The sequence below is a fragment of the Arvicanthis niloticus genome, chromosome 19 (assembly GCF_011762505.2).
Source record: "Arvicanthis niloticus isolate mArvNil1 chromosome 19, mArvNil1.pat.X, whole genome shotgun sequence".
Classification (NCBI taxonomy): domain Eukaryota; kingdom Metazoa; phylum Chordata; class Mammalia; order Rodentia; family Muridae; genus Arvicanthis; species Arvicanthis niloticus.
This window is the reverse complement of record NC_047676.1, coordinates 323435-348310: the sequence shown is the minus strand read 5'-3', so window position 1 is coordinate 348310 and position 24876 is coordinate 323435. Positions and strand designations below refer to the sequence as shown.

General features: G+C 40.0%; 1 protein-coding gene across 1 annotated transcript; it reads left to right on the top strand.

Annotated features, from left to right (window-relative positions):
• Window positions 1-612: 612 nt before the first annotated feature.
• Window positions 613-24629, top strand: LOC117723690 (uncharacterized). Its single transcript, XM_076916302.1, has 4 exons — window positions 613-699; window positions 19854-19980; window positions 20179-20239; window positions 21375-24629. Exons 1-4 carry the CDS (start codon window positions 697-699, stop codon window positions 22411-22413), a joined length of 1230 nt encoding a protein of 409 aa, XP_076772417.1. The 5' UTR covers window positions 613-696; the 3' UTR covers window positions 22414-24629.
• The last annotated feature ends 247 nt before the right edge of the window (window positions 24630-24876 follow it).

The following is a 24876-nucleotide window of genomic DNA, read 5'->3' as shown; positions in this document are numbered from 1 at the left end:
TTCTCTGCTTCATCACCTATAAAGATGTGCTGGTTAGCATAGTGTCTTAACAATTTTTCCTTTGTTTGTGGCTTTTCTCCAGGGTTGTTTGCTACCTTCTTCTGGTGAAATGAAGTTGAAGATTCCCTGACCCAGTGGTGACGCCACAAAACAAACTGGTGTTTCCTAAAATCCCTTTTAAATGTTAAGACTAGGGACTTTTCCATTCCTGGGTCAGATTGATACCTCCTCTGCACCTATGAAAGCTATTCACCTTGATTTCAGGAAGAAGAAGGCAAGTGCTGTGAGAAAGCTCAGGCAAGGTCTGAAGTCAGGTCCTGATAAGTGCAGGATCCATGCTCACAGAGGGAAGAGCAGGGGCCCAATAGCCTGAGCTGGAATGGTGGTTCTCCCCCAGGGCTGGGTGAGGTGAAATTCCTCTTGGAGGAGAGGCACAAATGCTAATGGGGTGCAAACCACTCCAGGAATCTGGAAAGGTCTGAAGCTGTACCTTAAGCACACTTTAACCTTGAGGTACTTCACTGGCCAATCAGGCATCCAAGTGAACCTGCCAGTCAGACAAAGAGGTGGGAACTTCCGGATTCCTCTCTGCAAGTTTGCTGCAATTGTGCAGGCTTGGATTATTCTCTTTCTTCCTGCTCTGAGCTGTGCCACTGGGTGCTGTGAGAGGACCCCAGGAAGCTCTGAAATGGAGACATGGTGAGCACAGGAAAAAAATGCCCACAAAGGGAGAAGCCGGTGGCTGATCAGTGGAGTTGGGGTGGTGGTCCTCTCTGGGGCTGGAGGGAAACCATCTGCCACATGTGACCACCTGTGTGGTCCCTTGTGGTGCTCCTCACTTGACAAATCAGGTGGTGACCGTTGAATAACTTCACTATCATGGCTGATCCTGAATTGTCCCCAAAAATTTGGATCATTGGCTTGCTTGGATAAACATGGGATGTTTCTTTGAGTCTGCAGCAAATGTGTCCAAATACTTTCTTTTATAGTGTACATTAAGAAGACAGGTATATATCTAATATGTCTGCTTTTATATGTTACTTGTTTTTGTTTTGTAGTTTTGTCAATTTTGTTATTGCAGTTCTTTGTAATTCTTTATATGTTTAGTGTTTTGAGTATTATGTGTCAAAGAACTTCTTTTGTCTAATCTATTTGGTATTTTCGATGCTGCTTTACCTTAATAGTCATCTTCTTTAGTTTGAAAATTTGTCATTAATGATTTCATTAAAAATATTTTATAGACTTTTGAGCTGATATTCTCTTCTTCTATTCCAATCAGCTTGTGTTTTTGCCTTCTCATATGATGCAGTGTTCCTAGTTGCTTATTGCCATGATACTGTTAGACTCAACATTTTTGTTTTTGACCAATATGTCCATTTTTCTATTTATCTTCCCTTTCTGTTCTGTGGGTGAACCTTGCCTCTGTAGTTGTCAGTGTACAGACATTTCAATGGCTTGCATTCAGGGACTTAGCAAATGCTTAAGTCAGTCCCTGACTCCATCACCTGCTGCTGTTGTCAAGTGTGCTTTACATACATGGATCACCAAAAGCAGCTCTCTATCTTTGTTCCTGTCTCTGTTCTCTGCACATGCCCCTTCTCTATTCTCTGTCTTTACCCTCATGGCTCTTTCTCTGCTCCCTGTCTGCCTGTCTGTAGGTCCTCGTGTGTCCCTCTAGTCCTTCCCAGGTTCTCACTCCTCTCACTTCCCCAAAACAACCTCTTTTGCAAAATATCTGTTACATGTTTTGATTTCTAATGACCTGTTGTTATAGGATAGCTTGGATTTCTAGATGATATATTTTTCTTGCTGTTATTTATTATATTCCTATGCTGGTATCTAGGTATCTGGGTTTGAGGTAATGATTCGTCTAGGTACTGGTTTCTGGGTTTGTCTTGTTTGTTTGGAAGTTTTGTTCCTGGGTACTATTTGATTTTTTGATTTTCAGAGAGCGTTGACTGAGTGTTGCCTCTTTTACTGATCTGTTTGGTGGATATGTTCAAGAGGGAAGGCTTGCTTATGTTAAAAGCCAGGAGAAGAGGCAGGCAGGAAGAGATGATCTTAGCAATCCACAAAGACACGGTGAGGAGCAAGATTAAGTTGCTTCTGGTGTTTAGTACAGTGGTATGCAACTGTGAAAGTTGCATCTGGGATAACAAATAGTGTGGTAGATCTATGGAAAGCTTATCTTGCATATTTTAGGCATGGCATGTGGTTGAACAGGATATATCTGCCCAGGTGGGGACTATATGACACATTGATCAGGCTGGAAAGGAAGGGCAGTGGGGATTATCTGCAGTGTCTGTAGGAGCCATGCACAGTGGGAGAGGTAAATTCCACTGGTATTCTATTCCAGTGGTAAGGGCAACTGATATTAGGGTCTGCAGTATCATATGGTAATGTAGGTCTTTTGAAAAAGTACCTTTTGTACTGGCAGGCATGGCTTGTGGTTGAACAGCAATATCTTTCAATAATAAGGGGCTTAGACACAAAGATGTGTTTGTAAAGCCCAAACAATTCTGTTTTTGAGAGTGCACAAAATTCAGTTGAGCAAAGATCCTATGGTAACACGCCCTTATCAACAGCCAGTCAAGGTACAATGTCAGGATTAAGGTAAATATAGATAACTATTACAACTTAGAGAGAAAAACCAATATTATCCTATGCATCATGGGTGTCACATGATTTTGCTCCATGTGTGGTTCCTGCAAATTATGCCAGGCATACAGTTCTAAAATATTACGATGCTGACCTGTATGTTAATGCCCCAAATGTTGCTCTAACTACAATAAACATATAGCACGCCTAGACTTTGTCTCTCTGCTTGGAGCTGATGAGAGGTTGACTGGTGAGAGTCTTTGAAATAGAGGTCATAATAAAGACCTTTGTGTGTTTGCATTGTAATAGGCTCTTGTTGGTCTTTGGCTCTCTGTGACTTGGACATATATCTTGATACATTGACTGGAAGCCAAAGACCCTCAGAAGTCAAAACTGAAAGGTTGAAAGGCCGGCTGTTTAGATAAGTCATTGTTCTTTGTGTCAGTGGCTTGTATTTCAGATTTGTGTCTGTGTACCTTATTTTTCTGATATTTTTTGAGTATTTGTGGAGGGGAATGACTAAAGCGAATGTGGAAGCACAGTATAGTGAATGCACTAGAGAATTGTAGCCAAAAATGGCTTGGAAGATGTTCCAGAGCCTGGTATAGAAGATGCTGTTTTCTTGGTTTGAATTTCTGGGAAGGTTAGAGCAGATTTGGAACCTTGCTAGCAGCTACCATCCTATCTTCATTTTCTCCTCTGTCCAAGTGGAGGAATCACCTGGGTTACCTTTACCGCTCCCTTGTGGCTGTCTGTCATATGTGTGACACTTTATTATTTTGTGACTAAGAGAGGAAATGAGACCTTTTCCACCTCAATTGATTTAGTTACTAACCCCTCACTTTGGGTGAAATCCTTCCTACCAACAGGTCCTAGACTCATTGAATAGTCCATGACAGAAAGGTCTTTGAGAAAGCATTTAGGGCAAAATCAGGCTCTCCCTACACTGTTTTACAGGGTGGAAAAATACAAAGACCTCATTTTTCTACCTCATGACCTACCTTCTGCTCAGTCCATATGTGACTCTGTAGTTTTGGAGTTGTCATTCGATGGAAGGTTGATCTTCATTCATTCCAACAGAGTTAGCATATCTACCTTGGACCAGAGATACTATAATTTGGGGAGGCCATTTCCAGTTCTGTGAGGCAATCTGATTCTCTATCCAGGTTCTAGCTATTTTAGCCACCTCTTTGGTAGCACTGGCTGGGAAACCTGGTGTGAAAGACATGTATTCCCAGAGCAGCATGGCTTCTAAACTCCCCATTCCAGTGTATCCTTCTCTGCTCTGAGTCAGGTGCCCTACCCTTTTTGCCTGGCTCAACCACAACTCCACCTCCCTCTTGTGGTGTCAGGGGCTCCTGTAATCAATATGGTTAGATCATTGGTTTGGGTTTTTACATCTTCCTCATTTACTAGTGTCTCTGTGTCATAATTGTCTTTAGTTCTCAACATTTCAGAGCTACAGTCGTCAGAAGGCCCCTCAATTGAGGCCATGCCCTCACATCAGAATGGCTAGTTGCTTTGTCTGTGAGAGATTATGTTGATGATTGATGTGGGAAGGCTCTTGTACTGAGGGTGGCAGGATCCCTAAGCAAGTGTTCTGGGCTGGATGAGAGAACTAGGTGAGCATGAGTCAGTGACCAAGCAAGAAAGCAAGCCAGGAGACAATGTTTGACCATGGCTTTTGCCTTTATTTTCTAGCTTCAGCTTCTATTCTGGGCTCCCATTACAATGAACTGTGATCTGACAGAACCATGCACAACAACCATTTATTACCTCAGATAGAGTTACTAACTTGAGGTCATGGTATTTCATGGAAATAGAGTTCATTTGTGTGATATTTGGCCAAAAATCTTTAGTAGTATCCTTATGCTCTGAGATACTGAGTAGGTCAAAATTTAGAATTTTTTTTTTTTGTTTTGTTTTTTTTTTTCGAGACAGGGTTTCTCTGTGTAGCCCTGGCTGTCTTGGAACTCACTCTGTAGACCAGGCTGGCTCAAACTCAGAAATCCGCCTGCCTCTGCCTCCCAAGTGCACCACCACCGCCCGGCCAAAATTTAGAAATAATGGGATGATTTCTACATTTTTTATTTTATTTGTATTTGTTCACTTTTCTTATTTATTTATGTATTCAATTTACATCTCAATTGCTACCACCTCCCCATTCCTCCTTACACTGTCCTTTATCCCTGACTCTTTTTTATATCCCCATGGAAGGAGGGGACCAACTTCCATATCATATCTGCAGGGATAGGTACATTCTTTCCCACTGAGGTCAACAAGGTAGGCAAGTTAGGGATTAGTTTGAACACACAGGCAACATCTTAATGAACATCCCCCGTTCCAGTTGTTGGGGGACCATGTGAAGACTGAGTGGCACTTTGTTCTACATAGTATGGTGGGAGCCTACATATATGGGGGGTCAATCTGGCATAGGCTCTTTGGTTTGTGACTCAGTCTCTGAGAGTCTCCTAGGGCCCAGGTTAGTTGACTCTGAGAGTCTTCCTATGGACTTCCTGTTCCTTTGGAGGTCCCTGAATCTTTTTTCCAGTTCTTCGAAAAGACTCCCTGAGCCCTGTCCAATGTTAATCTGTGGTCGCTCTGCATCGTTTCAGTCAGGTTCTGGTGGAGACTCTCAGAAGACAATCATTCTAAGATACTGTCTGCAAGTATAACAGAGTATCTTCACTAATGTCAGGGATTGGTGCTTGCCCCTGGGATGGGTCTCATGTTGGGCAAGGTATAGTTTGGTCATTCCCTCAATCTCTGCTCTATCTTTGTGCCTTTATTTCTTGTAAACAGGACCAAGAAAGAATGGAAAGGTTTTTGGTTCTCTTGGTGTCCTTAACTCTCCACTGGGGGTCCTGCCTGGTTAGAGGATGTGGCCTCTTCAGGGTCTATACCTCATGGCTATGCATCTCAGCTAAGATCACCCCATAGACTCCTTGGTGCCCTCCTAAGTGTGGTCTCTGGCAATCCTAAAGAGGCCCCTAGTTTTCCACTCCCTCTAACTAGAGATTTTGATTCATATTCCTCACCCTCTTGCCCTACCTTGTGTCTCTCTAAACCTGTTGCTGACCCCCTTTTCTTTCTTATCTGCTCTCCCATCCAGTTTTCACTCTTCCATCTGCCTCATTTGATTGTTTTATTTCCCTCCTAAGTGAGATCTACCATGCTCATTTGAGCCTTCTTTCTTGTTTAGCTTCGTTTGGTCTATGGAGTGTAATGTGGATATCCTGTACTTTATGGTTACTATTCACTTGTAAGTGAGTACATACATGCATGTTCTTTTGGGTTTGGGTTACCTCAGGATGATAGTTTCTAGTTTTATCTACTTGATTGAAAAAATCATGATGGGGCTGGAGAGATGGCTCAGGGGTTAAGAGCACTGGCTGTATACAATTCCAGAGGACCGGGGTTCAATTCCCAGTATTCACATGGTAGCTCACAATAGTCTGTAAGTCCTGTTTCAGGGGGATCTGACACTCTCACACAAACATACATGCAGTCAAATCACCAAGGTACATACAATAAAAATAAAAGAAAAAATCATGATGTCCTTGTTTTAAATAGCTAAATAGTATTATATCTTATAAATGAACCACATTTTCTATATGTAAATTTCAGGTGAGGGACAGCTGGATTGTGTGCAGTTTCTAGCTGTAATAAATAAACAGCTATGATCTCAGTGAAGCACATTCACCTTCTGTGTATATGCATTAAAAGGTTCCCTAAGTGTTGCATCTCCTCCTGGGAAGGAGTAGAAAAATTAGTCCCAGGAAGGAACCTTATATAAAACCTGCTGCAACTGTGGTCAAAGCAGCAGCACGATCTATTAACTTAGAGGAACAAACTTGACAGGATCATCCATATTGAGCTGCTTCTGGAAACTGAAAGCTGAAAATGTCAAGATCCTGGATTCTTCCTCTATGGTTTCAGTTTATCACTATTCCATCCATCTTTGGCAGAGTCAGAGTCCCAGGGAAAAATGTTTAAGTTCATTACATTGAAGTTGTGAGGATGATGCTTGTGTTGCTTTTGTGACCACAACTTGTTGAGATAGCCTAAAGCATAAATTATAAGTATGCCATGGAGAGATACATAGAGGGAGAAGAAGTACCCAACCGAGGAAATGTATAAAAATTCATAGGAAATGGGCCTTCTAAGCCTTTAGAAAGTAAAGTTTAATATGTTTGAGACAAAGCTATAGGATTCAGTATTTTACAAGAAGTGGCTTTCCAGATATTGCCTTGTGTTTCAGAGAGATTTAGACATTTGAACACTTTAGGAGCTCCTACAGACTATTAGGATCACTGTAGACTGAATACATTTTCCTCAAAAAATGAACATGAGCTTATAGTGTCCAGGGTCCAGAATGAAGTTGATTGAAACAAAAAGCTTCTAGATAGGATGATGTCTTTGAACACTTGTCTGTCATGGTCTAGATTTCTTTGTGGAGCTTGTAGAAGCTCTTGTATGAGGGCTTTTTTCAGATTCATTTTGGGGGATAGATATTGTATACAGTTTTAAAATTGTTTTTTACATAATTGCATTCTATTAACCAATATGAGTGTGTTCTTATGCATATAGTTACATTAAAATTAAGTTTTAAAACTGAAAAAAAATCTTTTCTTTTTTGTTTCTGCAATAATTTATATATTCATTATAACCCCGATAACTGTCCCCACTCTTGGTCCCCTGCCCTCACAGAGTTCCTCCCACCAATCTCTGCTGTTTTTCTTTTGAGAGGGTGTGGGCTCCATGTGTATCCTAGCACCATGGTGCATCAAGTCTCTTCTTGGTTATGTGCATCCTTGCCCCCTGAGGTCAGACATAGCATCCCTGTTAAAAGAACAGATTCCAAAAATAGGGAGCAGCTTTAGGGACTGTCCCTGCTATAGTTGTTGGAGGACCCTCACGAAGACTGAGCTCCACATTTGCTATGTATATGTCAGGGGCCTTAGTCCAGCCTGTGTATGCTATTTTGTTTGTGGCTCAGTCACTGAGTGTCCCCAAGGGTCCAGGTTAGTTGAGTTTGTTGATCTTCCTGTGGAGTTCCTATCCTCTTGAGGACCTTCAATCCTTACCCCAACTTTTTTTATAACAGTCCCCAGGATGGACTCAAAATTTGATTCTGGTTCTGTGTATCTGTTTTAGTCATCTACTGGGTGGAACCTCTCAATCGACAATTATGCAAGGCTCCTGTGTGGGAGCATAACAAAGTATCTTTAATAATGTCATGGATTAAATGTTGGGACCTGTGCTCTGGTCAGAGAGAGAGTGGGGCCGCAGGGGCAAGAGACACGAAGAATAGAGACAAGCCAGGGTGTGAGGTCAAATCTCTTTTACTGTTTGACTTCTCATTCCCTCTCCTATATAGACCTCTCTTACAAGGAAATCCTGGGTGTTTATAAGCACAAGCAGGAGAACACAGGTGAAGATATTTTACCACATGCACCATGCAGCTGCGGTCACTAAACAGCAAAACAAGCTATGTGGGATTAACAAGATGTTTGTCAGAGTGTGCTCAGGTGTTGTAGGCTGTTGAAAACCAAGTTTCTATCAGGGTATATGGTTCCAGATGGCTGCAAAGGTTGATAGCTGCTTTCTCCTGCTTTCTGCTTAAAGTCAGTTCCCAACAGGTCCCCCTTTTAAAATTTTTTTCTAAGGGAAGGCTGGGAAAACCTATGGAAATTGTGCCTGTCCTAAGTTGGAACAAAGGACCCCAGCCTCACTTAAGATGGTGAGGCCTCCCAGAGTTAGGGTAAGGGTCTTGAAGTGTTCTCTTACCCATCATTGACTCTCCGGCTTAGCGCATAAGTTAGGGGTTAATCCTTGTCAGTCTTGATGACAAAGGTTTCAGAGTCCCCTACTACCAGCCTGTAATATCGGACCTGTATGGGTTTCACTTGAATAGCATTTATTTGTTGTCGTATAAAAGCCATCAGTTTGTTGAACAGCATGAACCTGAGAGACATGAGACTTAATGCCTAAATAGTTGGAATAAAAGCAACACTCTTTAAGGCAACACACAACTTCCCCTGTTGGAGAAGTAAAAGGTCTAAGCCTTGTACCCACAATTTTTCAATAGAAGAAATTATACCAATGAAATCCTTGAATTTGCATCAGCTTAGTAACAATTATACAGATAAAGACAGCCTAATATTAACCACCTCAGTCCCCAAGTCCAGGGAATTGAGTCCAGGAAGAGTCGGCACTATTCATTATCTTCTTCAAGCTGAACATGGGTGTTGAGATATTAGAAGAGGGATGAGGGGAAGGGTAAATTGATAAGCTTCTGACGTCTGTCTTAACTGCTTCCAGCTGGAAGTCCAGGGTATCAGTGAACATGCAGGTGATAAGATTCCTTCACCAAAGCTGTGTATTCTAGAATATACAAATCTCAAAACAAATTTTAGTATCAAGATAATTATTTTGTTTCTCTGGAATCTAGTGTTCTGGAGGCCTACCTCTGTCATGTCTGATCCATATAATTCTGAAAGATGTAACTACTACCTTAATGACCTCATCAGAAAACTCATAGAAAAAACTTTTTCCCAAATCTGTCTATCCTTTGGCCAGTAACCAGAAAAGCCTTTATATTGACCTTTTATCCAGAGAAAAAATATAACAATACAACTCAGAATTATACCCTTTTTTAAAGTTAAATCAATTAACATTATCTTTCTGCTCAGATTTCTACCTAGAGCAACCTTCTATTTATCTATTTATCTGTTTGGCTCTCTTGACTCAGAGCAGCCTGCAATTTACTCCTTTCGTCTTTAAATAATTTTTTATCTGTTTCTGCTCACTTATTTCTTGCCCCATTTTTGTTACTATAACCTTTATCTATTTATCTGTTTTGGCTCTCTTGACTCAGAGCAGCTTGCAATTCACTCCTTGCATCTTTAAAACCTTTTTCATCTGTTTCTGCTTACTTCTTTCTTTTTTTTTTTGTTTTGGTTTTTTATGTTGTTTTTTTTGTTTTGTTTTGTTTTTTTGTTTTTTGTTTTTTGTTTTTTTTTTTTTGAGACAGGGTTTCTCTGTGTAGCCTTGGCTGTCCTGGAACTCACTCTGTAGACCAGGCTGGCCTCGAACTCAGAGATCCACCTGCCTCTGCCTCCCAACTGCTGGGATTAAAGGCGTGCGCCACCACCGTGCTTACTTATTTCTTGCCTCATTTTCGTTACTGGTCTCCCTGCAATCACCATTGTTTCACCTCTGAATTCAGCCAGCTCTGTCAGTCGACTGGTTCTCCAGTGCAGGATCGAGGATGGCTGCTTCCAATTCCCATGGTGTCCTTCACTGTATCCCGCTTACTGGAGCTCAAACATTGAGGCTCTGTCAGTCAACAGGTTCTCCAGCACAGGGGCGAGGATGACCACTTCCAATTCCTGCGGTGTCCTTCACTGTATCCCACTTACTTACATGGAGCTCCATGTCAGGTACCAAAATGTTGATGCCTGAGCTGCCCCACTTTGGGTGGCCAAAATTGTTGGGACCCGTACTGCCCCACACTTTGGAGCTAAGTGCTCTGGTTAAGAGAGAGAGTGGGGATGGAGGGGCAAGAGATGCAAAGAATAGAGACAAGCCAGGGTGTGTGATCAAGTCTCCTTTACTGTTTGACTTCTCATTCCCCCTTCTATATAGACCTCTCTTACAAGGAAATCCTGGGTATTTATAAGCACAAGCAGGAGAACACAGGTGAAGATATTTTACCACATGTACCATGCAGCTGCGGTCACTAAACAGCAAAACAAGCTATGTGGAATAAACAAGATGTTTCAGCTGGGGTCACTAAACAGCAAAACAAGCTATGTGGGATAAACAAGATGTTTGTCAGAGTGTGCTCAGGTGTTGTAGGCTGTTGAAAACCAAATTTCTATCAGGGTAAATGGTTCCAGATGGCTGCAAAGTTGATAGCTGCTTTCTAGCTGCTTTCTAGGTGCTTTCTAGCTGCTTTCTGCTTAAAGTCGGCTCCCAACGATTAGAGTTTGCCCATAAGGTGGGTCTCCAGTTGGGCGAGTTTTCATTGGCCATCCCCTCATTCTCTGCTCCAGCTTTACCCCTGCATTTCTGTTGAATGGGACAAATTTTGTTCTGTGCCTACTATGTTGTGTTTGAATTTGATTCTTCAGCTTTCTTCTCATGCTCTCATACATTCACTGTTTGGACTCTGTCCCTAAATCACATAAGATACAGTATAAACACTTGCTGTTCAATCATAAGCCATTTTCCTAACTTGCTAACCCTAACCCTAACAACCCTTATCTTAATCCTAACCATAACCCTCTAATCCCTTAACACTAACTCCAACTCTGCTTTCTGTGGCTAATATTTCTTAATTATACCTTTTGAAGTGAGAAATCCTGTCTTAATCTTAATTTTTTTGAGATGTTCAGATACAATTTGATATAGGCTATAGACTCTTTGGGCAACCTACATATATAAAGTTCATTGAATAGGAGAGTTCTTTTTTTTTTTTTTTTTGTACATATCCTACTCTTTTTTTTTTTTTTTTTTTTTTACCAAACAAAGGTGATTTATTTGTTTGTTTGTATTTTAAAACTGGCATTAGTAAGTTCTTTTTTCTTCAAAATTTTGAAATATACTGAAGATGAGCTGTAAATCCTACAATATGAAATCAACCTGTCCTTGCTTTTTCTAATTTCCCTCAGCCAACTGCTTTTATTGGGACATTCTCTTAAATACCCTTTCTATATACCTAGAGAGATTCATCCTCTCCATGATTTGAAATATGATTATCTAGAGAACCTGTACTCATTCAACTGCTGTTTTTCTCTACTTTGCCACTGATGAAGATGAGCTGGCTAACAATAGTGCTCCACAGTGTTTCTCTTAAGTGTCTGGCTTTTCTGCCAGGGTTGTTTCATAGCTGTCACCGGCTGAAAGGGAGGTGCTGTTTCCCTAAGTCTAGAATGAAATCACAAAACAAAACTCTTATTTCCTAAAATCCCTCTTTAATGTTAATAGCCTGGGCATTCTTCTACTTGTGGGTCCAAATGATACTTCCAATGCCCCTTGAATAATGGGCTATGCAAGCAATTCACCTTGATTTCAGGAAGAAGGCAAGTGGTATGAGGAAAGCTCAGGCAAGGTCTGATGTCAGGTCCTGGTAAGTATAGGATCATTGCTAACACAGGAAAGAAGCAGGGAGCTGAATAGCTTGAGCTGGAATGGTTGATACTTCCCTAGGCCTGGAGAGTCCTCTTGTGGGACAGGCACAAATGCTAATGGAGTGCAAACCACTCCTGAGATCTGGAAAAGGCCTGGTTCTGCACCAGAAGCACACATTAACCTTGAGGAATACTCACTGGCCAATTAAGGCCTCCAGGCTGACCTGCCAGTCAGAAAAACAGGCGGGATCTTCATGGTGCCTTTCTGTATGTTGGCTGAAGCTGTACAGGCTTGCATGGTTCTCTGTGTTCTGCTCTGAGCTCTGCTTTGGGTGCTGTGAGGGGACCTCAGGGAAACTCTGAAATCAAGATATGGTGAGCACAGGATTACTGCCCACAGTGTGTAGCGGCAGGGGTCTGAGCAATAGGAGCTGGGGTTCTGTGTCCTTTCTGGGGCTGGATGGAAAACATCAGCCAGTTGTGACCTCCTGGGAGGTCCCTTGTGATGCTCCTCACATGTTAGATCAGGTGGTGACCTCTGAATAATTTCACTAAGATGGCTGTTTCTGAATCTGCCCAAAACATTTGGACCAGTTGCTTTCTTGTAGAAACATGGGTGGTTTCTTTATGTCTGCCGCACATGTGTTCAAATACTTTTGTCTTTTATAGTATACATTAAGAAGACGGGTATAAATATAATATGTCTGTTTTCATATATTACTTGGTTTTGTTTTGTTTACATTTTGTTAATTTCCTTCTGTTGCAGTTTTTTATATTTCTTTCTTTATATGTTCAGCTTTTTGATTATTATATTGCAAAGGAATTCTTATTTTTTCCCATCTATTTGGTGTTTTGGATGCTTCTTTTATCTTAATATGCATTTTCTTCTTTAATTTAGGATAATTTTCTTTATTTTATTTTTTTTATTTTATATTTTATTTACATTTCAGATGCTATCCTCTTTTCCCATTTCTCCTACCTAGAAAACCCCTATCCCATGTCCCCTTTTCCCTTTTGCATTTATACATTTTTTAAAAAATGTTAATCAAAGGCTTTATAAGTTTGGTAATGCTCAATCAGAAGTGTAACCCAATACTCAACCTAGACATATAAACTATCTTTGACTTGTGGAGATACATGAACTTCTGCCTCCATGCCCCCCACTCTCTTTCTCTTTCTCTTTCATCACCTTGCTTCTTCTCTCTTTCATCTTCTCCTTTCCTTACCCCATCTCTTCCTCTAAATACTCCTTCCCCCTTAGCTCCTCCTACATATCACCCTTCCTGTTAAAATAAAACTTTTCTCTCAAAGTACAATTAGAGCATAATTATTCCTATTTGTACCAGTGAGGTACAAGATAGTCCTAATACTCAGTCCATCATTTTGTTGACTAACCAGAACCTCTGTCTCTTCTAACTAAAACATTTAGTTTTGTACCTGGCTTTTTTTCTTGGCTTAGAATGAATGTCAGGTGAAAACCATCCACTCAGATCTTTTCTCTCAAAGTAAATAGCCAGGATTGGCTATGAGACTATAGGTCTTCAACTCCATCAGAAATCCAGAATGACTGAGTTAACTGAAATTATGGGAAGCACAAAGCCCAGCTTCTAAAACTTAGCCTATTTATAGAGACTGCTGAACACCTAGACAGCCCCTATACTACCAAACATTGGAGCATCAACTCTTCCGCCTTCTTGCCCAGAATCACCTGACAGACTTTAGTGATGCAGAATTATTAAGGGCTGATTACTCTGTCTAGGCAGATATAATCAGTCAACTATTCTGCAAGTGCGTCCTTTTCTGGACAGTAATTTGTCTGTAGCTGGAAAGAGGTAATTCTTGCCTTGTGGCTGTCTCCGCACAAATGGAGTAACTCCAAGGATGCTCAATTTCTTCTTAGAATACAAGATAGGAAGCTGTCAGGTGCAGACAGGTCTCTAAGCAAAATGAACATTAATATAGGAATATTTGTAATGTCAATTCTATGGACGTCTGACATTTTGAAAACCAACTATCCATGTAAGGTAACCTGGACTGTTGTCTGTTCACTCCTCTCAGCTATTTCTAAATAAAACATAGAAAACACCTAGGATAATTTTCAATGATTATTCTATTGAAAAATATGATCTAGACCTTTGGACTGATATTATTCTTCTATTGCAGTCACTAGTAGTCTTTGCCTATTCAAATGTTTCAAAGTTGCTAGTTGTTTACTGCCAGAAATCTTTTAGACTCTATACTTTTTTGACTGATATGTCCATTTTTCTATTCTCCTTTATTAGGTAAGATTCTCTTTTCCATTCCTGTTCTGTGTGAGAACCTTGCCTCTGTAGTTGTCAGGGTACAGGCTATTTCAATAGCCTCCTTTTAGAGAATTAGCAACTGCTAAAGTTATTACCTGCCTCTACCACCTGCTACCTTTGCCAGGTATTCTAGGTGTGTGCTCAATATAAAAGGACCATCAGTCACTGCAGCTCTCTTTCTTTCTTTATTGTCTGGGTTTTCTGCCCATACCCCATCTATGTTACCTTTCACTACCCTCATGGCTCTCTCTCTGTTCCTTGTCTGCCCCTCTGCAGGTCCTCTTGTGTGTCTCTGTCCCTTCTTCAATTCTAATTTTTCTCCCTTCCTCAAAACAGCCTTTTTTTTTTTTTTTGCATCAGATCTGTTGCATGTTTTAATTTTTCAGGACCTGCTGTGATAGGGTAATTTGACTCTGCTGGTGACATATTTTCCTGGCTGTGTTTTATTATATTCCTATGCTGGTGTCTAGGCCTCTGGGTTTGAGGTTTTAGGTGTGTCTATTTTTGGGTGGGAGTTATGTTGCTGGGTTAAAGTTTGATGTCTGAATTTGCAGAGAGTGTTGACTGAGTGTTGCCTCCTTTACTGACCTGTTTTGTGGGTACGTTCAAGAGGGAATGCTTGCTAATGCTGAAAGCTCAGAGAAGGGCTAGGCAGGAAGAGATGATCTTAGCAGTATAAAAGGAGACATTGTCAGGAGAGAGGTTCAGCTGCCTCTGATGTTTAGGACAGTGCTAGGGGCAACTGTGAAATTTGTATCAAGGATAAATAATAGTGTCATAGATCTATGGAAAGCCTAACTTGTCTCCTGGGAGGCATGGAATGTGGTTGAACAGGGTGTGTCTGAGAGAGAGAGAGAGAGAGAGAGAGAGAGAGAGAGAGAGAGAGAGAGAGAGAGAGAGAGAGAGAGAGAGCTGTGAAACCAGCATGGGGCAGGTGGGGATTGTTTGTGGTGTCTATAGGAGGCATTCACAGTGGGAGAGGAAGCTTCCACTGGTATTCTGTTCCAAAGGTAAGGGCAACTGATATTAGGGTTTGCAGTAACAGATAGTGAGGTAGGTCTTTGGACAAAGTACCTTTTCTACTGGCAGGCATGGCTTATGGTTGAACAGCAGTATCTTTCAATAATAAGGGGCTTAGACACACAAAGATGTGTTGGTAAAGCCTGATCAATTTCAGTTTTGAGCAAACATGCTATGACAAACCCCTCTTGTTGAACAGCCAGTCAAGGTACAACAGCAGGGTTAAGCTACATATAGATAACTAATACACCTTACAGAAAAAACAAACAAACAAACAAACAAACAATGTTAGCCTAGTCATCATGGATGTCAGTGGGTTTTGCCCCCTTGTTTAGTTCCTGCAAAGTATGCCAGGCATACAGTTTCTAAAATATTAAGTTGCTGACCTGTATGTTAATGCCCCAGTCTTGCTGTAACTACTATGAAATCAAAGCACTCCTAGACTTGGTATCTCAGTTTGGACATGATGAGAAGTTGACTGGTTACTGGTTGTCCTTGTTAATGAGCTCATAATAAAGACCTTTGTGTGTTTGTTTGTCTTTGGGGTTTTTATGACTTGGACATAACATCTTGGTACTTACACTTGACCCAAAGTCACTCAGGACTCCAAACTGAAGGGTTGAAAGACCTGCTGTTAAGAAATATTGTTCTTTGTGTCAGTGGCTTGTCTGTCAGATTTGTGTATGTGTGACTTGGTGTTCTGATTTTTCATGAGTATTTGTGCAGGGAGATGACTAACATGAACATGGAACCATGGTACAGTGGATACACTGGAGAGTCTTAGCCACAATGGGCTTAAAAGATGTTCCAGAGCCTGGTATAGGGGACTATGTGCCCTGGATCTTAATTGCTGGGAAGGAAACAGCAGACTTGGAACCCTGGTATATGACTCACAGCTGCTATCCTGTCTTCATTTTCTCCTCTGTCCAAGTGGAAGACTCTGCTGGATAGCCTTTACCACCCCCCTTGTGGCTGTCTACTATGTATGTGCCACTTTATTATTCTATGACTATGAGAGGAAATGAGAGTGTTTCTATCCCAATTGATTTAGGTACTAACCTCTCACCTAGGTTTTAACCCTTCTCACCAAAACGACCTACACCCACTAAATTGCCCATGACAGAGTGCTTTCCAGACAGCATCCAGGCCAAAATCAGGCTGCTACTAAACCCTCAGCCTCTCCTTACCCTGCTTTATAGGGCGGAAAGGAAAAAGAATTCTTTTTTTTTTTTCCCATCCTGATCCACCTTCTTCTTAGTCCATATGTGACTCTGTAGTTTCAGAGTTGTCTTAAGATGAAAGGTTGTTCTTTACCCTTTCCAACAGAGTTAGCATATGTTCCTTGGATCAGAGCTTCTGTCCTTTGGGGGTGGTCCTTTCCAGCTCTATTGGACAATGTGCTTCTCTCTTCACCTTTCAGCAGTTTTAGACACCTCTTTAGCACTTGCAGGGAAACCCAGCTTATCCTAGGTCAGTACAACCTATAAACTCCCCATTCCAGTGTATCCTTCCCTGCTCTGAGCCAGGTGCCCTTTCCATTTTGTCCTGGCTCAGCCACAACTGCCATTCCCTCAAGCAATGTCAGGGACTCTTGTAATTGAGATGGTTGAATCATTGGTTTTAGGTTTTTACAACTTCCTCATTTAGTATTTGTTGGGACCTAAGCTCGAGTCCCTGTTCGGGCACCAAAAATGTTGCAGCCCGAGCAAAATGTTGAGGCCCCAGCTGCATTTGGGTGACCACTGTATTCCGGCCCAAGCTGCCGCTCCAGTCCAAGGGTCGGAGTTCAGCAAGAGAGAGAGAGGACAGACTTGAAGAATGGAGACCAGACAGAGTGCGTTTCAGTCCCATTTATTCTTCAGTCTCTCTTCTTAGTCCAAGTCCCAAGTCTTAAGTTCCTAGTCCCTAGTTCCTAGTCCCTAGTGCCTCCAAGTTCTTTCCCCAAGTTACTTCTTCCACGTGTCTGCTACCTAATGCCTAATAACTAACTCCAAGTTGTACTGTCTAACCTAATTCCTAGTTCCAAGTTGTACTCTCTGAAGTGTCTGATTCTCTACCGTCTGCCTCTGCCTTTTATATGTCTCACTTCTAAGCCATGCCTCTAAGTCACACCTATAATCATGCCCTTAGGTCTTGTCTCTAAATCTGATCTCTACACTTCTAAGTTACTCTCTTAAGTTACACACCTTTAATCTCACACACCTTTAATCTCACATACCCAAGGTATCTAAACCAAGATTATCGGAGTATGCTCAGCTGTTGTAGGCAATTGTAATCCAAGTCTCATGTCAGGGTATATGGCTCAAGATGGCTGCAAAGCTGATAGCCACTTTCTGCTAAAAGTCGGCCCCCAACAAGTATTGTCTCTGTGTCCTTATTGTCACCAGTTCTCAACATTTCAGAGCTACAGTCATCTGAAAGAACCTCAACTGAGGATGTCCCCTCATCAGATGGCTCTTTTCTATTTTTGTGAGGAATACTGTTAATGATTGATGTAAGAAGGCTCTTCCACTGAGGCTGGCAATATTCCTAAGCAAGTGGGGCTGGTCTGGATGAGAAAGCTAGGTGAACATGAGACAGTGACCAAGCAGGAATGCAAGCCAGGAAAAAATGTTTGTCCTTGGTTTTTGCCTTCATTTTCTATCTTCAGTTTCTATTGTCAGCTTTAAGTACGATGGAGTATGATTTGACAGAACCATTCACAGCATTCATTTGTTACCAGAGATGCTGTTGCTTAGAGGATTCAATCCAAGTAGCAGAATAGCAAGGTGGAACAACAACAGCAAAATGGTATCAAAAGATGATTTTACTGTCTGACACTATCTATGTTCTCTTTTAGAGGAATGTGAAAAATATCAGAAATGAGATGGCAAAAGTCATAGAAAGCTGTACATGGAGCTTAGCCGGTTGTTCTCATAGGACCTGGAAGATCGGAGTGTTCACAGTAATGCAGCCAGAGGAAGTTGAGGACACAGTATTTTATGGAAAATAGACTTTGAAATATTTAGCTAGAGGTCATTTGTCTGACCCTGTGGGCAAAAATCTTTCATAATATTCTTATATTACTGAGATACTATATAGTGAAAAATTTAGAAATAAATGTATTTATTCACTTTTCCCATTTAATTATATATTCAATGTACATCTCATTTGATATCCCCTCTTCATTCGACCATACATAGTCCCTCATCTCTGACTCCTCTTTATCTCCCAAGGGAGGATAGGGACCACGTCCTTATCCCTCAACTGTGGCATGTCAAGTCTCTGCAAGACTAGGCACATCCTTTCCCACTGAGGTCAGACAATGCAGCCATGTTATAGGAACAGTTTGCACAGATAGGCAACAACTTAAGGGAAACCGCTTGTTCCATGTGTTGGGGTCCCACGTGAAGACTGAATAGAACATGTACTACATAGGTGGTGGGGACCTTGGTCAAGCCAGTGTGTGCTCTTTGGTTGGTGGCTCAGTCTCTGAGAGTCACCTATGGTCCAGGTTAGTTGATTCTGATGGTCTTCTTGTGGACTTCCTGTCTCTTCTGGGGCCCTCAATTCCTTTCCCAACTCTCCCAAAAGACTATCTGAGCCCTGTCTAATGTTAGGCTGTAGGTCTATGCATCTGCTTCAGTCAATGGAGACCATCAGAGGACAATTATGCTAATCTCCTGTCTGCAAGAACAGATTCCAATGATAGGAAGCAGCTTTAGGGATAGCCCCTGCTATAGTAGTTGGAGGATGATCATGAAAACTAAGCTGCATATCTGATCCATATGTGCTTGCAGCCCTTAGTCCAGCCTGTGTGTGCTATTTTGTTTGTGGCTCAATCACTGAATGTCCCCAAGGGTCCTGGTTAGTTGAGTCTGTTGTTTTTCCTGTTTAGTTCCTAGCCTCTTGAGAACCTTCAATCCTTCCTGCAACTCTTCAATAACAGTTCTCAAGATCCATTCAATATTTGACTGTGATTGTCTGCATCTGTTTCAGTCAGCTGCTGGGTGGAGCCTTTCAATGGTCAATTATTCAAGGATCCTGTGTGGGAGCATAACAGATTATCCTTAATAATAGAAAATTTATGTTTCTATAAGATGAGTACAGAACTGCTTTGAGTGTATAATTTTTTGTAGGGACTTCAGTAAAGAGTGGTGAGTTCTCTCTATCATTTCTGTTTCCTTGGTTGATTTTTACAGGGGCATGACTGTCTTTTTTTTTTTTTTTTTTTTTTGAGACAGGGTTTCTCTGTGTAGTTCTGACTGTCCTGGAACTCACTCTGTAGACCAGGCTGGCCGCAAACTCAGAAATCTGCCTGCCTCTGCCTCCCAAGTGCTGGGATTAAAGGCGTGCGCCACCACTGCCCGGCCATGAGTGTCTTGATATGTAACTTTTGCTGTCCTAGGACTTGTTGCATTGACCATGCTGACATCAAGCTCAATGACATACACCTGCCTGTGCCTCTGGGATTAAAGACATGAGCAAAAACACCCAGGTTGTCCATCATTTATGTAGTTACTAATTATTCATACAATTTCTTTAATGTGTGCTCAGTGTTGTGGGTTTGTGTTCTTCTACATCTCCCTCTTAATTGGCATTTCTCTTACAAAGCTATATCCTATTCAGTGGGTTCAGAAGCAACACATGCAATCCTCATAATACAAATTCCTTCTAAAATGACATAATGATTAGATTATAACTTCTGTGTCAAGAAATGAGGTAGCACCCAAAATATATGATTATACTGTCTGGGAAGCACACATTTATATACAATGGTGTTAGTATCATGCTTTGTGTTGTACACATATTTTAGGATGCAGTGACTTTTGATGATGTGCATATCACCTTCACTGGAGAAGAGTGGAATTTGCTGGATCCTTCCCAGAAGAATCTCTACAAAGATGTGATGCTGGAGACCTACTGGAACCTCACCGATATAGGTAAGACTGTAAATTTTCTTTTGCTTTTCAAAATAAGGGGACAATTAGTTCTTGGTTATTGATGATACTCTGTTATTTCAATTGAGAACAAGGAAGATTGAGTGGAATAAATCAGGTTCACTGCTGTGAAAATTCACAGTAACGAATTTTGCCTAATTTCCATTACTATATCATTCATTTTCTGGTTCTGTGTTTTAGGCTACAATTGGGAAGATCACCATATTGAAAAAGAATTTAAACGTTCTAGAAGACACAAAAGGTAATATTAATGTGCAAAGTGATACAAATATGCCTCTGAGAAAATTTTAATATGCCCTGGAAACTCTAAAGAAAAGGAAGTGTGAAAATATCAGTCCTTTAAGTATAGCTATGAGTATAATATTTTCTCAAAGCCATGTGCCTCCGTGTCAGTTATCTAATTTGTGTTTGCAAGGAATTCCTCTAAGGAAGAAAACATGGAAACAATGCCTTAAGGGATACCTTTATTTGATTTGTAGCTCCATTAGAACTATGCTGTGGAACTACCAATCTGAGTAGTTCCATAATATTTAGATGTTGCACATGGAATAGTGATACATATATATCCAAAGCCATCCAATAAGCAAATAGTCCATAGTAAATCTGGTGATACTCATATTCTTGTAGTGACATTGCTAAGTTTTTTGAGAGGTCAGTTTATGAGTCAAGGATGTTGTAGCAGAGAAACCTCAATCCATATACAGTATGTCTACAAGAAACAAAAAGTCAAATGGTGTTTATTCAAAGTGGAAACATTTCATTTGTTCTTGTTTTTATGGGTATATCAAGTATCAGAATAAATAAAACCAAATGAGCATATGAATATTTAAAGGAGCAACATACTTCTCTCTATTCTAGAATAGTGAGAAGATATTTAGTATTCTGCCTTTGGTAGACTTTCTGAATATGATAAAAGTTTGAAATTAATTGGTTTTCTGACTTTACTGGGAACATCTCCAAAGTCACACTGTAGAAAATCCATGTGGGTATTAGAAATTTGTAAAATTTTCAGTTTTTTTCTGGTTCACAGTGCTTAGGTGATGTGATTCTCACTATGGGAAATTTATGAATTTAATCAGTGTTATAAAGGTCTGTGTTTTTCTATTTTCCTTCAGATACATGAAATACATCATATAGAAAAAGGATGTTATAACTGCAGGTCATCTAATAAATATTCTTGTCATCACAGGTATTTTTAAAGAGGCAAATCAAGCCATAGTTGGGGAGAACACCATGAACAAAGGAAGTGATAAAAACTTAAGTTTTGATTCTCCCTTGTTATTAAACCAAACTACAAAATTAATTCATATTGATTAAATGATTAATCAGTGTAATGATTGTGGTAAAGCTTTCACTTGTACCAATTATCGTTGCAGGCATATAAGTCATAGTGGGGAAAAACCATATGAATATAATCAATGTGGTGAAGCCTTTGCACAACCCAGTCGTCTCCGAAATTATAAAAGAAACCATACTGGAGAGAAACCTTATGAATGTAATCAATGTGGTAAAGCCTTTGCAAGACCCAGTCATCTCCAAAGACATAAAAGAATACATACTGGTGAGAAACCTTATGAATGTAATCAATGTGGTAAAGTCTTTGCCCTACACAATCATCTCCAAAATCATAAAAGAATACATACTGGAGAGAAACCTTATGAATGTAATCAATGTGGTAAAGCCTTTTCACATCAGAGTAGTCTCCAATATCACAAAAAAACACATAATGGAGAGAAACCTTATGAATGTAATCAATGTGGTAAAGCCTTTTTATGTCAGAGTAGTCTCCAGTGTCATAAAAGAACCCATACTGGAGAAAAACCTTATGAATGTAATCAATGTGGTAAAGCTTTTGCAATACCCAGTGTTCTCCAAAGACATAAAACTACACATACTGGAGAGAAACCCTATGAATGTAATCAATGTGGTAAGGCCTATTCACAAGAGAGAGCTCTCCAATATCACAAAAGAACACATACTGGAGAGAAACCATATGAATGTAGTCAGTGTGATAAAGCCTTTGCAAGACCCACTCATCTTCAGTTACATAAAAGAACACATACTGGTGAGAAACCTTATGAATGTAATCAATGTGGTAAAGCCTTTGCAAGACCCAGTCATCTTCAAAGACATAAAAGCATACATACTGGAGAGAAACCTTATGAATGTAATCAATGTGGTAAAACATTTTCACAACTGACTACTCTCCAATATCATAAAAGAACACATACTGGAGAGAAACCTTATGAATGTAATCAATGTAGTAAAGCCTTTGCATGTCACAGTCATCTACAACGTCATAAAAGAACACATACTGGAGAGAAACCTCATGGATGTAATCAATGTGGTAAAGCATTTTCACAACGGAGTACTCTACAATATCATAAAAGAACACATACTGGAGATAAACCTTAGGAATGTAATTAATGTGATAAAGCCTATTTACAAGGATGAAAGAAGTCTTCAAAACACTAAAAGACCACATACTGGAGAGAAATCTTATTAATATTCAATGCGAGAAAAGCCTTTTCACAAAGTTATTTTCTGCAAGAACATAAAATAGCCTATGTTGGAGAGAAACTATGAATGTAATGTACTGGCTGGTTTTGTGTGTAACTTGACACCAGCTGGAGTTATAACAGAGAAAGGAGCTTCATTTGAGGAAATGCCTTCATGAGATTCAGCTGTATGGTATTTCCACAATTAGTGATAAGTGGGGAGAGCCCATTGTGGGTGGTATCATTTCTGGGATAGTAGTTTTGGCTTCTATAAGAAAGCAGACAGAGCAAGCCGGGGGAAGTAAGCCAGTAAATAACATCCCTCTAAGTCTTCTACATCAGCTCCTGCTTCCTGAGCTGCTTAGTTCCAGTCCTGACTTCTTTTGGAGATGAACAGCAAAGTGCAAGTGTAAGCTCAATAAACCCATTTTCCCCCAACTTCCTTCTAGTACATTATGTTTTGTACAAGAATAGAAACACCGACTAAGACAGTAATTAATGTGCTAATGCCTTTGGATGTCACACCACTTTCCAAAACATAAAAGACTGTTACTGGAAAGAAACCTAATGAATGTAATCAATGAGTTAAAAACTTTTTACAACCCTGTAGTCTCTATTATTATAAAAGAACACATAGAAGAGAGAAATCTTATGAATGTAATCAGTCTTGTAAAGCATTTGCAAGTCACATCATCAGATGTCATATAAATGATCCATACAAGAGACAAACCACATGAATGTTATCAATTTGTATGTCATCATTCATTACACAAAAGAAATCACACTGGAGAGAACCCTTTTTTAATGTAATCATTGTGGTAAAACTTTGTCTATTCACTGTCATATGCAACTACATAATAGAACACATTCAAAAGAGTAACTCTATGGAGTTAATCAGTCTATTAAGCCCTTGCCAGTTACAGTTATTGCCCAATACAGAAAACAACACATACTTTAGAGAAACTGCATGAATGTCATGAATGAGGTAAAGCCTTTCCAGGACAGTCATCCCTAAATACACAAAAGAAAATGTGTAGGAGCAAAATCTTTTAGGATTTAATCACTGTGATAAAGCATTTGCATATCACAGTTGTCTCCAAATACATGAAGGAGCACATAGTCGAGAGAAGTCCTGTTAGTGTAGTGAATGTGGTAAAGCCTTCGTATGTCACTGTACTCTTCATATACTTCAAAGAGAACACACTTTAGAGAAACCTTATGAATGAAATGAAAATGGAAAAGCTTGCACATATCACTGTAGTTTCCAAAGACATAAAAGGACACATATTGGACAGAAATCTTGTAAATGTACTCAAGTTGGAAAATCTTTTACATGCCATACTAGTCTCTGAATACAAAAATGAACATATACTAGAGAGAAATCTTCTGAAAGTAATCAATGTGTTAAAGCCTGTGCATGTCTAATCATATTTAAATGCTTGAAAGAATTCATAGTAGAAATAAACTTTGATGATTTGAATATGCTTGTACCTAAGAAGTAGCACTATTAGGATGTTTGGCCTTGTTGGAGTAGATATTACTGTCTTGAAGGAAGTGAATTCCTATGGTGGTGGTCTTTGGAGCTCCAGCCAGGACAAAACAGACCCTCCTACTGTTAGGTTGGAAGACTGTCTCTTCCTGGCTGCCTTCTCATGAGGATGCAGAACTCTGAGCTCTGTCTCCAGCATCATGACTGCCTGCATACTGCCAATCTTCCTGCTATGATGGTAATTGACTAAACACTTGAAACTGTAAGCCAGGCCCAATTAAGTATTGCCTCTAAAACAGTTGTCTTGAGCACAATGTCTATTCTAAGCAATGGGAATTCTATCTAAGACAGAATTTGGTACCCCAGACATAAGTATTGCTATGAGAGGCTATACTATGTTTTTGTTTGTAGCAATATGAATTTTTAGACTTTTGATTGCTACATCCATTAAGTGGAATTAATGGTTTATTCTAGTAGGAATAATGAACACATCTGTACTGAGGGTGTTTTGAACTTTGTATATAGTTTTTATGGTACATTGCTGAAGAATGTTGCCTTTTCCCCTTGTCTGAAAAGTGTACTTGACACTAATTTAAGGAGGTTTATGTTTACTGAATTTTCAAATAAAGTCTCAGAAAAGCCAAGCATAGCATTGGCCTATGTTTACTCTCATGGTGATTGTTTTGGTCAAAAATAGTAATCTTAGAAAGGAAAAATATAAAATGTTAGTTTCAAAGAGAAAAGGCACAACAGGAAGTTAAATCAAGCTAAATCCTGTGATCAAAGATATCTCATGGTATTAAAAAATAGGGATGTTATGGCAAGATTCCATCCACCTTAATATATAGATGTGGAGTTGTATAAAGGAGAACTGTATCATGACAGGCATTA